This window comes from Oncorhynchus keta, chromosome 20 (genome assembly GCF_023373465.1).
Source record: "Oncorhynchus keta strain PuntledgeMale-10-30-2019 chromosome 20, Oket_V2, whole genome shotgun sequence".
In the NCBI taxonomy this organism is placed as follows: domain Eukaryota; kingdom Metazoa; phylum Chordata; class Actinopteri; order Salmoniformes; family Salmonidae; genus Oncorhynchus; species Oncorhynchus keta.
In genome coordinates this window covers 27,856,038-27,870,062 of record NC_068440.1, presented here as the reverse complement: position 1 = coordinate 27,870,062, position 14,025 = coordinate 27,856,038, and the positions used below count along the sequence as shown (strand labels likewise).

The 14,025-nt window shown below is 43.2% G+C and overlaps 1 protein-coding gene and 1 long non-coding RNA gene across 85 annotated transcripts in view; one reads left to right on the top strand and one right to left on the bottom strand.

Moving 5' to 3' along the window:
- Positions 1 to 1,350: 1,350 nt before the first annotated feature.
- LOC118398990 (cyclic AMP-responsive element-binding protein 5) overlaps positions 1,351 to 14,025 on the bottom strand; it is a 36,082-nt gene continuing 23,407 nt past the window's right edge. The window contains exons 8-15 of one of the 50 annotated variants that reach the window (XR_008073010.1): positions 7,101 to 7,448; positions 6,567 to 6,803; positions 6,099 to 6,250; positions 5,911 to 6,051; positions 5,653 to 5,838; positions 5,513 to 5,605; positions 5,420 to 5,465; positions 5,242 to 5,358 (exon numbers count right to left, since the gene is read on the bottom strand). Coding sequence is in view for 1 of the 50 variants with exons in the window: in XM_052472537.1 (XP_052328497.1) it covers positions 2,665 to 2,786; positions 6,142 to 6,250; positions 6,567 to 6,803; positions 7,101 to 7,448 (816 nt within the window). In the remaining 49 variants the exon portion in view is untranslated. Of the gene's footprint in view, positions 2,787 to 5,045; positions 5,359 to 5,419; positions 5,839 to 5,910; positions 6,052 to 6,098; positions 6,251 to 6,566; positions 6,804 to 7,100; positions 7,449 to 14,025 lie in introns of those variants that run through there. The other 49 variants (XR_008073022.1, XR_008073025.1, XR_008072997.1 and 46 more) reach the window with 49 other exon arrangements.
- Positions 3,777 to 5,062, top strand: LOC127909935 (uncharacterized). 35 transcript variants are annotated; one of them, XR_008073069.1, is made up of 4 exons: positions 3,777 to 4,088; positions 4,161 to 4,280; positions 4,715 to 4,738; positions 5,032 to 5,062. It is a non-coding gene; the product is annotated as an uncharacterized LOC127909935 (long non-coding RNA). The 35 variants fall into 35 exon arrangements; XR_008073066.1 differs by having other exon boundaries at positions 5,008 to 5,041; XR_008073052.1 differs by lacking the exon at positions 5,032 to 5,062 and adding an exon at positions 4,934 to 4,947 and having other exon boundaries at positions 4,595 to 4,738.

The following is a 14,025-nucleotide window of genomic DNA, read 5'->3' as shown; positions in this document are numbered from 1 at the left end:
TCATGGGTTATGACCACAGTTATAGTTCTGTTCATGGGTTATGACCATATGACCACAGTTATAGATGTGTTATGACCAATGTTGTCTTTTAATGGGTGTACAAACAGCTGAGCTCATCAGGGCTGATTCAGACACTACAGGATGTCAATCCCACAGACTTCCTCTAAGCGTCATGCATTTCCTGTTCCATTGCCCGTGTGTGTGTGTGTGTGTGTGTGTGTGTGTGTGTGTGTGTGTGTGTGTGTGTGTGTGTGTGTGTGTGTGTGTGTGTGTGTGTGTGTGTGTGTGAGAGAGAATTACCTGATTTCATCTGGTGCTAATATTAGACTAATAGACATTAAATTGTTTATAAAATGTCATTTGTAATGTGCTTGAAAATGCAAGAAAAGATGGCTGCTGGTTGGCAGAAATAATTATTTTGTTTGATGTTTTTATACTTTTATACTCAACTATGTATTGTGCTGGTGCTAAGTAACAAGTAAGTAACCATGCATTCCTGATTGTTGGACGTGATGGTCCATTTGTCTGTATGAAAAGAAAGACCGATGCCTTTGCAAATAATGGTGTAAGTCCTTTGTTCATATGGCTCCGATACAAATAAAGAAACCGATATTATAGTTTTGCTATTTTTACAGAAGGGCAGTGAGTTTAATGTTTGTAGTAATACTGCATATTCATTCATTAGAAAACATGTTGTGTGTGTAATGTATGCCTGCATTTGTGCAAGTGTGTGTGTTTGTGTGTGTGTGTGTGTGTGTGTGTGTTTTCATGATGTACTTAAAGTGTGTGTGCGTGTGTTTCAAGACAGAAAGTCTGGCAATAGTTAGGTGTTTTTTTGGGTAGACCGGGTGGAGTACCTCCAACACTCAGGCCTGATCAGCTCTACACGCCAAGCCTGTCAGCAGTGTGTTACCATAACAACAGCAGACACAGACAGACATATAGACCAGGAAACACAGTCTGAGATATGAAACAGAAACAGCATAATCCACTTCAATATCCTAGTTATTTAAGACTGATACGTTACTTATGTTTTTGTTAAACTATAGTGGATTGGGCCTGTCCCCTACTGATAGTGAATAAAAGTCATCACTATTGACTTTGACTAGTTCTTGGCCCTCTCACATCCATTTTCTTTCACTCAACCTGCTAAAGCTAAGTTACAGACGGGTAAATTAATCTGTGATCGCTGATCTTTGACTCATTCAATCAGGGTGCCTCAAACTGTCTTCAGTTCCAGAAGATATCGCTAGGGGGCAGACTATAACCATTCGTCTGACAGGCCTATTAGATCAAATTACATTTTCTCCTGATGGAGGCAACCGAACTTGAGTAAAAATCACAATAAGATACCAGAGAATAAGTGCTTTTATTTTCGTATTAGGTTTGTAGCGATTGTCAATATCTGTACAAAAAAAATAAACAAAACACAAATCACAATACAGACACAGAAGGATACATAGATACAGGTAACAGGTAATAGGCCAACGTACTGTGTGAGCCTAGTTTACATGATAAATACACTGTAGGAAACTAGTAAGTGCTTTACAGAGGTTAAACAAAGGGCCAGGAGTTATCTTGGTCAAGTGACATGGTCAAGGAAAACTCTGGGCCCAACTTAATGTATGTACAAACATTGTAATACTTTCAAAGGGAAAAGAGGCTTTGCATTACATTGTTACAAAACAAGGGCATCCTATTCATAGGACTTGATATAAATTTGTATAAAATGTACATTTGTATTAGTTTTTGTTCACGTTCTGCATTTCAGAGAGGCCTATGTTATACATACAACCATACACAAACACATACGCAACAAACATTATTTAGTCATGGTTAGAGCCAGGAGTTTAACCTGACCCAGTGACCTGACTAGGTAAAACTCTGGTCCATAGTAACAGGCTATTTTTAAGCCCCAGAGTTATTCCTGGAGAAACTCCTGGTCCTAGTCATGGTGTAAGTTACAAGACCCAACTCTGACGCATTCAAAAAAATACTGCCACTAAGAAAAAGGTGATATGATAACAAGTATGTTTGCAGACACACAGCCATGAAGCAGTCCTGGAACAGATAGCACAGTACTTGTCTGATTTCCCACTAACTGAGACACATTGGTCGACTGATTCCCCCAGACACAATTCGATCCAGTTCACAGGTGACTATGATCACACAGTTAGAGAGACAGGGACTAGGGTTGCAAAAACACTGGTAACTTTCCCAAAATGCACAGGTTTTCCAGAAATCACGGTTGGGAAAGTTACCGGAATTTTGCAAACCTACCGGAGATGTAAGGCTTATAGAGACCAGTCCAGTTCTGCTATACATGTGTCCATAGAGGCTAGGAGACCAGGAGAGGGAGCCATTTAAGACTAATGAGATGCACCCACCTAGGGTTTAATCCCTGATTCCAGGTAGAAGTTGCCTCTAACCACAGATCAAGGATCAGCTCACCCTTCCCCATCCTAACCTTAACCATTAGGGGGGAAACACATAACTGACCTTAGCTCAGTGTTTAGGAGTAACTACATCCTGTACTCAATTGGAGGGGGGTTGATTCTGAACCATAGAGATGTACTAGAGAGTTTGTCTCCTGGGACATTATTGGAAGCTCTCTATCCAACTCTATGTTCCGAACCACATGCGCACCCACCCGCGCTTTAATTTTTAATTGCTGTGCGCTCCATCGCCCCCTCGAGCTGAGGAGGTGGAGATGCTGTTGGATTGGATGGCCTGCTGCTGCGACCCGGGACATAGGGGGGAGGGACTTCCTGTCGAACTCCCTGGACCTGGGGCACAGAGACAGCTGTCAATCAAATTGACCTGGCTAGTGTTTGACAGCTCCCTCTCTCTCTTTGTTTAAGATCTGGGTCCAGAGGAAAGTCTACAATAAAAACACTATATATAAAAATAACAAAATGTCACCAGAAATAAAGCAGTCATATGTTATATAATTAATGACAACTCATGTACAGTTCATATAAGGAAAATAGCAATTTTATTTTGACATTTGCATTACTGTGGAGCAAATATACCAATAAAGTACATCTGTCTGTAACACCCAAGAATGTGCTCTGGTTACATCAACTATCATTCTGACAAGAATAGGCATCATAGATGTTTCAATTCAGTCAAGGTGCAAAGGGGTTTTCGATCTCCCTTTTCAACCTCATATGCCAACCATTTCGAGACTGTAGCCCTGTGTTTCTGATACCTGTGTTTCTGACTCTGGATGTTTTTTGAATTGGGGAGACCCTCTGACAGGGAGCTACACTGGGCGTCAAGAACTTGAGGCTTTAAGCTGCTATCCTGGACATGTAACATTTTGCCAGTGTGCCAGGCACTTCATCAAGTGTTCTTGGGAGTGAATCATACCTTGAATTTATGAAAGTTTTACACCGAGCAGCACAAGTCTCTCACAGGGCCATCCCACTGGATACCATTCCACTGATTCTGCTCCAGCCATTACCACAAGCCCGTCCTCCCCAATTAAGGTGCCACCAACCTCCTGTAGGTTCAGCTTCATTTCATTGAAATGATGTGGAAAGAACGTTGATTCAACCAGTGGGTCGCTGCTAAGACCCAGGTTTCACTAAAAACAATAGGAGTGTCTCACACTCTGCAAAAGTGTCCTGTGTAGCAGGCCCATCACACTCACATGGGACCATGTAGATGGTACACATGGTACAGTATGTATCTTTGTGGGTTTTGGGATAGGAGTAGGAGTCTGTGTTTGGGATAGGAGTCTGTGTTTTGGGTTAGGAGTCTGTTTTGGGTTAGGAGTAGGAGTCTGTTTTGGGATAGGACTAGGAGTCTGTGTTTGGGATAGGAGTCTGTGTTTTGGGTTAGGAGTCTGTTTTGGGTTAGGACTAGGAGTCTGTTTAGGGATAGGACTAGGAGTCTGTTTTGGGATAGGACTAGGAGTCTGTTTAGGGATAGGACTAGGTGTCTGTGTTTTGGGATAGAACTAGGAGTCTGTTTAGGGATAGGACTAGGTGTCTGTTTAGGGATAGGACTAGGTGTCTGTTTAGGGATAGGACTAGGTGTCTGTTTAGGGATAGGACTAGGTGTCTGTTTAGGGATAGGACTAGGTGTCTGTTTAGGGATAGGACTAGGAGTCTGTTTTGGGATAGGACTAGGAGTCTGTTTTGGGATAGGACTAGGAGTCTGTTTAGGGATAGGACTAGGAGTCTGTTTAGGGATAGGACTAGGAGTCTGTTTAGGGATAGGACGAGGTGTCTGTTTAGGGATAGGACTAGGTGTCTGTTTAGGGATAGGACTAGGTGTCTGTGTTTTGGGATAGAACTAGGAGTCTGTTTAGGGATAGGACTAGGAGTCTGTTTAGGGATAGGACTAGGAGTCTGTTTAGGGATAGGACTAGGAGTCTGTTTAGGGATAGGACTAGGAGTCTGTTTTGGGATAGGACTAGGAGTCTGTTTAGGGATAGGACTAGGAGTCTGTTTAGGGATAGGACTAGGAGTCTGTTTAGGGATAGGACTAGGAGTCTGTTTAGGGATAGGACTAGGAGTCTGTTTAGGGATAGGACTAGGAGTCTGTTTAGGGATAGGACTAGGAGTCTGTTTAGGGATAGGACTAGGAGTCTGTTTAGGGATAGGACTAGGAGTCTGTTTTGGGATAGGACTAGGAGTCTGTTTAGGGATAGGACTAGGAGTCTGTTTAGGGATAGGACTAGGAGTCTGTTTAGGGATAGGACTAGGAGTCTGTTTAGGGATAGGACTAGGTGTCTGTTTTGGGATAGGACTAGGTGTCTGTTTAGGGATAGGACTAGGTGTCTGTTTAGTTTAGATAGGACTAGGAGTCTGTTTAGGGATAGGACTAGGAGTCTGTTTAGGGATAGGACTAGGAGTCTGTTTTGGGATAGGATTAGGAGTCTCTTTTGGGATAGGACTAGGAGTCTGTTTTGGGATAGGACTAGGAGTCTGTTTAGGGATAGGACTAGGTGTCTGTGTTTTGGACTAGAACTAGGAGTCTGTTTTGGGATAGGACTAGGAGTCTGTTTTGGGATAGGACTAGGAGTCTGTTTTGGGATAGGACTAGGAGTCTGTGTTTTGGGATAGGAATCTGTGTTTTGGGATAGGAGTAGGAATCTGTGTTTTGGGATAGAAGTAGGAATCTGTTTTGGGATAAGAGTATTGTAGAGAGTAGGGGTATACCTCTGGGTGTTTTGAGGATAGGAGTATTGTAGAGGGTAGGGGTATACCTCTGGGTGTTTTGAGGATAGGAGTATTGTAGAGAGTAGGGGTATACCTCTGGGTGTTTTGAGGATAGGATTATTGTAGAGGGTAGGGGTATACCTCTGGGTGTTTTGGGATAGGAGTATTGTAGAGGGTAGGGGTATACCTCTGGGTGTTTTGGGATAGGAGTATTGGGGATAGGGGGTATTGTGAGGGATAGGGGTAACCTCTGGGTGTTTTGGGATAGGAGTATTGTAGAGGGTAGGGGTATACCTCTGGGTGTTTTGAGGATAGGAGTATTGTAGAGGGTAGGGGTATACCTCTGGGTGTTTTGGGATAGGAGTATTGTAGAGAGTAGGGGTATACCTCTGGGTGTTTTGAGGATAGGAGTATTGTAGAGGGTAGGGGTATACCTCTGGGTGTTTTGAGGATAGGAGTATTGTAGAGGGTAGGGGTATACCTCTGGGTGTTTTGGGATAGGAGTATTGTAGAGGGTAGGGGTATACCTCTGGGTGTTTTGGGATAGGAGTATTGTAGAGGGTAGGGGTATACCTCTGGGTGTTTTGAGGATAGGAGTATTGTAGAGAGTAGGGGTATACCTCTGGGTGTTTTGAGGATAGGAGTATTGTAGAGAGTAGGGGTATACCTCTGGGTGTTTTGAGGACAGGATAGGAGTATTGTAGAGGATAGGAGTGTTGTAGAGGTAGTAGGGGTATACCTCTGGGTGTTTTGAGGATAGGAGTATTGTAGAGAGTAGGGGTATACCTCTGGGTGTTTTGAGGATAGGAGTATTGTAGAGAGTAGGGGTATACCTCTGGGTGTTTTGAGGATAGGATTATTGTAGAGGGTAGGGGTATACCTCTGGGTGTTTTGAGGATAGGATTATTGTAGAGAGTAGGGGTATACCTCTGGGTGTTTTGAGGATGGGCGGGGTCGGGGTGTTACTCACTGAGGTACCCCTGTGATTCTCTCTGCCGGGTGGAGACAGGACAGTCTTTATGGGTCAGCAGGATCTGCTTCAGCTGGCCAACCTCTGACCTCAGAGTAGTCACCTCGTTCTGGAATGGTACGAGGGACAGAAAGGTTAGTGATAGTGTGACAATGTGTGAGTGTATGTGTATGCGTGCGTAAACTCATGTTGTCTAGGGTTGTCACGATACCAGAGGAAAAAAGTCCTACTGGTAGAAAGAAGCAGCCTTATGTCACCCTGAATCACGGTTTGATTTCCGTGCTATAGCACACAATATTTAACATTAAATAGGTTTTTTAAGAACCAAAGAGTTTAATCTGCTTTGAGTTTTACTTTTGTCCAGGGAAAATCAGTTATGGTTGTATCGCTGTACTGGTACGGTGACAACCTTCGTATAAACCTACCTGCAGCTGCATGTTGTTGTGTGTCAGCTCCTCTGCCTTCTTCTCCAAAGCAGACACCCAGACCTTCCTCTTCTGTCTGCATCGAGTGGCCGCAGCTCGGTTGCGTTCCAGGAACTTCTGTCTGCGCTCGTCTGGGTCCTGGTCCACAGACCTCCTGCGGCGTCCTCCAGTCGCCTGGCCTGCATGCAGGGAATGTGTCTGCTGGGATGAATGCATCTGCTGCGCTGCTGGAGACAACTGCACAACAGACAAACACGGGTCATTAAACCTGTACAACTTTGGATCCTCTGTGATAAGGGCTGCCTTCAAAATAGCACCCTAATTCCAATTTACTTTTGAGTGCACTGCATAGGAAACGGGTTAATTTGGGATTCAAAAGGTCTATGCAATAGCACCATAATGTTGATGCAACAGTGGTGATGACAGGCAATTTTACAGATGTCAGATTACAGCAATTGGCAACCAACCCTCACGCTAAACTAACAAAGCTTGATATAGAGTGGTTGTCATGTCAACAACTAGGTAATACTGTACCTGAGCAGCTATGGAGTGGAGGGGCAGGTGAGGCGAGGTCTGGTGGGTGTGGCTGGCCTGCAGGTGCGAGGGAGGTGATTGGTGAACCGGATGATGCGGCGCGTTCCCTGATTGGTGGCCCAGGCTGTGGGCGTTTCCCAGGTGATGTGGAGGGGCGTGGCAGTGCTGCTGGTAGGAGATTGGCGGAGCCTGCTGCAGGTGCTGATGATGCTGCTGCTGCAGTTGAGTGTGCCGTTGGCGCGGTGACATCTCCATCATGTTACCCATGGTGGGACCCATGTTGCCGTTGGCGACAGCTCCCGGGTGTGGGTGTTGGTGTTGGTGGAGGTGACCCACGGTTTTAGCTCTCTAAGGAATAAAAACATAACAAAACATAATACCATGAAATTACAATTAAAACCGATCTCTACAGGCCCTTTCTTACCAACTCCCAAGTGATTTTATTTTTGTCCAAAAAACAGACTTGGTGTTTAAAGGCATTAAAGCATTTCCAACAAACATCACCACTGAACTGAGCAAAGGAATACAACTGAAAGTCGTCATTGCTTTTCTTATTCTTTCTCTTCTTTTACAGCTGTGAAAACAGTTAAGAGGTCAAGAAGTACCAATCATCAATGACACTTCATATCTTAAGTTAACAGTGTATCACTTGATATCTTAAGTTAAGTGTATCACTTGATATCTTAAGGTAAATGTATCACTTGATATCTTAAGTTAAGTGTATCACTTGATATCTTAAGTTAAGTGTATCACTTGTGTGTATCACCTTACATGGGTGGCAGTTAGCCTAACGGTTAAAGAGGTGGAATCCCAGGTGCAACGACGGATCTGGGATTCGAACGGAAAGTGAGCTGGCAAGCAGGGATACCAGCAAGCAGTATAGAGGCTTCACTACAAACCCGGGTTCGATTCCAGGCTGTATCACAACCAGCCGTGATTTGGAGTCCCATAGGGCAGCGCATAATTAGGGAAGCGCACAATTGGCCCAGCGTCGCCCCGGGTTTGGCCTGGGTAGCCCGTCATTGTACATAAGAATTTGTTCTTAACTGATTTGCCTAGGTAAATAAAGGTTAAATAAATAAAATAAAATTCACCTGCGGGATTGTCTGAGAACAGCCACCCGGACAGCTGATGAAACTGTGGGTTTGTACAACCGAAGAATTTCTGCATAAACGGTCAGAAACCGCCTCATGGAAGCTCATCTGTGTGCTAGTCATCCTCACCAGGGTCTTGACCTGACAGCAGTTTGGTGTCGTAACTGACTTCAGTGGGCAAATGCTCACCTTCGATGGCCACTGGAAAGCTGGAGAAGTGTGCTCTTCATGGATGAATCCCGGTTTCAACTGTATTGGGCAGATGGCAGACAGCCTGTACGGCGTCATGTGGGCAAGTAGTTTGCTGATGTCAATGTTGTGAACAGAGTTCCCCATGGTGCCTGTGGGTTTATGTTATGTGCAGGCATATGCTACGGACAACGAACACAATGTCATTTTATCGATGGTAATTTGAACGTACAGAGATACCGTGACGAGATCCTGAGGCCCATTGTTGTGCCATTCATCCACCTCCATCACCTCATGTTTCAGCATGATAATGCACAGCCCCCCCGTACACAATTCCTAGAAGCTGAAAATGGCCCAGTGTTTGGGATTCTCTGGTACAACAGCGTGTTCCAGTTCCTACCCAATATCAAGCAACTGAAGCCATTGAAGAACAGTGGGACAACTTTCCACGGGCCACAATCAACAGGCTGATCAACTCTATGCGAAGGAGATACTGTATGAGGCATCTGGTGGTCACACCAGATACTGACTGGTTTTCAGATCCACGCCTACTGTTTTTAAAGGTATCCGTGACCAACAGATGCATATCTGTATTCCCAGCTATGTGAAACCCAATTTACTTCAACTGACTGATTTCCTTATAGGAACTGTAACGCAGTAACATCTTTGAAATTGTTGCATGTTGTATATATCCATTGTTTAGCTGGAAAGGACTGTTCGTATCATGTATTTGTGATTGATATGTGGTTGTCTCACCTAGCTATCTTAAGATGAATGCACTTACTGTAAGTCACTCTGGATAATATTTTTTTGAATTAAAAAATATATATTGTCACAAATCTATCATTTGTACAGTTCTTTAGAAAAAATGTAGTTAATTGTTATATTTGACTGTAAAACACAATAGTAATACTTTTTTCCCTGAGAGTGAGGCAGATATTTGGCATTTTGCAAAAAAACATGATAATTGGTCTCTCTGAGATGAAACCATCAAGTGATAGATTTGAAACAAATGCATGTCTGTCATTGAGCCACCCCATGATGCCATGATTAGATAAAAACACAATTCCATTAAACAATAAAAGCACATTGACAAACATATCTGAAAATGAATATATAGCGAATTGTAATGAAACTTTTCACTTCTATAATAGAATATAACTAATACATAGGCAAGCTATTTGACATTTTATTGTTTTACAAATGGAGATTAAAATGTAGTTAATTATAATTTTTTGGCAACAATCTACACAAAATACTCTGTAATGTCAAAGTGGAAGATATTTATATTTTTAAATAAATACATTCCTAAATAAAATATTGTTGTTGCATAAGTATTTAACCCCTTTGTTTAGGCAACCCTAAATTAGTACAGGCTTGAAATTTGGCCAAACAAATCACATAATAAATGACATGGACACACAGTGTGTAAAATAATAGGGGTTGACATGATGTTTGAATGACTAACCCTTCCTCTGTTCCCCATACAACATCTGTAAAGTCCCTCAGTCTAGTAGTGAATGACTGACTCTTCCTCTGTTCCCCATACAACATCTGTAAAGTCCCTCAGTCTAGTAGTGAATGACTAACCCTTCCTCTGTTCCCCACACAACATCTGTAAAGTCCCTCAGTCTAGTAGTGAATGACTAACCCTTCCTCTGTTCCCCATACAACATCTGTAAAGTCCCTCAGTCAAGTAGTGAATGACTAACCCTTCCTCTGTTCCCCATACAACATCTGTAGTGAATGACTAACCCTTCCTCTGTTCCCCATACAACATCTGTAAAGTCCCTCAGTCTAGTAGTGAATGACTAACCCTTCCTCTGTTCCCCATACAACATCTGTAAAGTCCCTCAGTCTAGTAGTGAATGACTAACCCTTCCTCTGTTCCCCATACAACATCTGTAAAGTCCCTCAGTCTAGTAGTGAATGACTAACCCTTCCTCTGTTCCCCATACAACATCTGTAAAGTCCCTCAGTCTAGTAGTGAATGACTAACCCTTCCTCTGTTCCCCATACAACATCTGTAAAGTCCCTCAATGACTAACCCTTCCTCTGTTCCCCATACAACATCTGTAAAGTCCCTCAGTCTAGTAGTGAATGACTAACCCTTCCTCTGTTCCCCATACAACATCTGTAAAGTCCCTCAGTCTAGTAGTGAATGACTAACCCTTCCTCTGTTCCCCATACAACATCTGTAAAGTCCCTCAGTCTAGTAGTGAATGACTAACCCTTCCTCTGTTCCCCACAACATCTGTAAAGTCCCTCAGTCTAGTAGTGAATGACTAACCCTTCCTCTGTTCCCCACACAACATCTGTAAAGTCCTCAGTCTAGTAGTGAATGACTAACCCTTCCTCTGTTCCCCATACAACATCTGTAAAGTCCCTCAGTCTAGTAGTGAATGACTGAATGAAAGTCCCTCAGTTACCCTTCCTCTGTTCCCCATACAACATCTGTAAAGTCCCTCAGTCTAGTAGTGAATGACTGACCCTTCCTCTGTTCCCCAGTAAAGTCCCTCAGTCAAGTAGTGAATGACTAACCCTTCCTCTGTTCCCCATACAACATCTGTAAAGTCCCTCAGTCTAGTAGTGAATGACTAACCCTTCCTCTGTTCCCCATACAACATCTGTAAAGTCCCTCAGTCTAGTAGTGAATGACTGACCCTTCCTCTGTTCCCCACACAACATCTGTAAAGTCCCTCAGTCTAGTAGTGAATGACTGACCCTTCCTCTGTTCCCCACACAACATCTGTAAAGTCCCTCAGTCAAGTAGTGAATGACTAACCCTTCCTCTGTTCCCCACACAACATCTGTAAAGTCCCTCAGTCAAGTGAATGACTGATTCCTCTGTTCCCCACACAACATCTGTAAAGTCCCTCAGTCAAGTAGTGAATGACTAACCCTTCCTCTGTTCCCCATACAACATCTGTAAAGTCCCTCAGTCTAGTAGTGAATGACTGACCCTTCCTCTGTTCCCCACACAACATCTGTAAAGTCCCTCAGTCTAGTAGTGAATGACTAACCCTTCCTCTGTTCCCCACACAACATCTGTAAAGTCCCTCAGTCTAGTAGTGAATGACTGACCCTTCCTCTGTTCCCCATACAACATCTGTAAAGTCCCTCAGTCAAGTAGTGAATGACTAACCCTTCCTCTGTTCCCCACACAACATCTGTAAAGTCCCTCAGTCTAGTAGTGAATGACTGACCCTTCCTCTGTTCCCCATACAACATCTGTAAAGTCCCTCAGTCAAGTAATGTATTTCAACCACAGATTCAACTACAAAAACCAAGGAGCTTTTCGAAAGCCTTATAAAGAAGGGCAGTGATTGGTAGTTGGGTACAATAACAAATCAGACATTGAATATCTCTTTCAGCATGGTCAATAATTATGCTGTGGATTATGTACTTAACCACCCAGACACATCAAAGATACAGTCGTCCTTCTGAACTGAGCTGCAGGACAGGAAGGAACCTGCTCAGGGATGTTACCATGAGGCCAATGGTGACTTTAAAACAGCTACAGAGTTAAATGTCTGTGATGGTAGAAAACTGAGGATGGATCAACAACATTGTAGTGACTCCACAATAATTACCTAAGTGACACAGTGAAAATAATACAAATATACAGAATAAAAATATTCCCAAACGTGCATCTTGTATGCAACAAGGCACTAAAGTAATACTGCAAAAAACCACGGCAAAGGAATACACTTTTTGGACAAAATGCAAAGCGTTATGTTTGGGGCAAATCCAACACATTTTTTAAATGTTTTTATTTAACCTTGATTTAACTAGGCAAGTCAGATCCCAGCTCTAGCAGTGAGCTCTCACACTCAGCAAGAGAGGCCGGGCAAAGCTTGTGTCCCAATTGGCACCCTATATATATAGTGCGCTACTTTTGACCAGAACCTATAGACAGGCAATAGGGCTCTGGTCAAATGTAGGGAATAGGGTGCCATTTGGGACAAAAAAACAGAGAGTGTTTCTGGGGAATGACATCATCCAACATTACTATTGCTCTCGGTTATGCAATATTTCTTTAAGAGAAGTAGTTTATTTTTTCTGTTCCATTCACCAATGAAAAAATGGAGTACATTTAAAGAGTGCCAACAATGAGGTCATGTAGTTGTCTATGCCAGTTTTACCAGCCACACAGACACACACACTCTCTCCCTTTTTCCTCTCTCGCGCACGCACACACACACACACACACACACACACACACACACACACACACACACACACACACACACACACTCTCCCTTTTTCCTCTCTCGCACACGCACGCACGCACACTCTCTCCCTTTTTCCTCTCTCACACAAGCGCACACGCACGCACACACACACACACACACACACACACACACACACACACACACACACACACACACACACACACACACACACACACACACACACACACACACACACACACACACACACTCAGAAGCAACAGTATAAGAGTCCTGGAGTTGTGTTTACTACATAGAAACCCTGTAACACTGGTTCTATGATTCCGTCACAGTTCTATACTGGTACATTACTCCAACAGGTGGATATTTCTGTGTGGCTGATCACCCTGAAACCATGCCGTACTGTACTCTACCTCATGTGACAGAGTCAAACAGATATCCATCACTGTTTCACACATACGTCCCAAATGGCAACCGATTCCCTTTATAGTGCACTACTCTGGTCATAAATGATGTAGTGCACTTTATAAGGAAAAGGGTGCCATTTGGGATGCATACTTTCCCTCACTGAAGGCCTCACTATTTAACGTATTTAACTTGCAGAGTTATTGAATTCTAGAAAGGAGCTAACTTGACCTACTTTCAGTAAAGCTAACCTAGATGCTATACAATTAATAAACCAACAAGTCTCATTCTCTAATCTGCTGAGCCATTTGTCAAGCTAAACAACAACATGTTTAAAAGACATCAACTTTAGAAAACACTATTTCTATATATTTGTCCCAATACAAAGTCCAGAAACGAGTCATTCAATTCATTATAACATTCCTAGACAAGCGACAGTTGTATGTTGGCCATGTCAAAGTCCTCAGGTCAAAACAGGTATAGATATGAGTCCATAGAGAGGAGGAGAGTGTTAGAACACATAGACCAACCAGCCCCAGGCTGTGGGTCAGATGTTAGCCCGAGACCTTTCTGGTTCAGAAACATGACACCATATAGTCCCCAAGCACAGGGTCAGCACGTGAGGCCATTTCCTGTGTGTGTTGTGCATGTGTGAGGCTGGGGAGTCTCTTGGAGAGTCTAGTGCCTGTTTAAAGTTGTAGATTGTGAAGTGTTTTGTGTGCTGGATTTTACTTAGAGCAAATTCTTCAAGACAGCCTTTGAAAACGAAAAAAGTTCAATACGTGAGAAAAAGGTCAAGTTAAACAGAGAATCAGAAATATATAACTTTTGAGTGAATTACAGGGATAAAGAAGGCTAGAGGGAGAACATGTAAACTGTGACTTCCTCTGGTTGGGGATAGTGTATGTAAAGGTGTAGAGTTACACTCCGTTTCCTCTCTGTTCCAGCCTAGGAGGAATGAGAATAGCCAGAGGGTGAATGGGGCCCCACAGAGAGAGAGAGAGAAGAGAGAGTGTGTGTGTGTGTGCGTACATATGTGTGTGT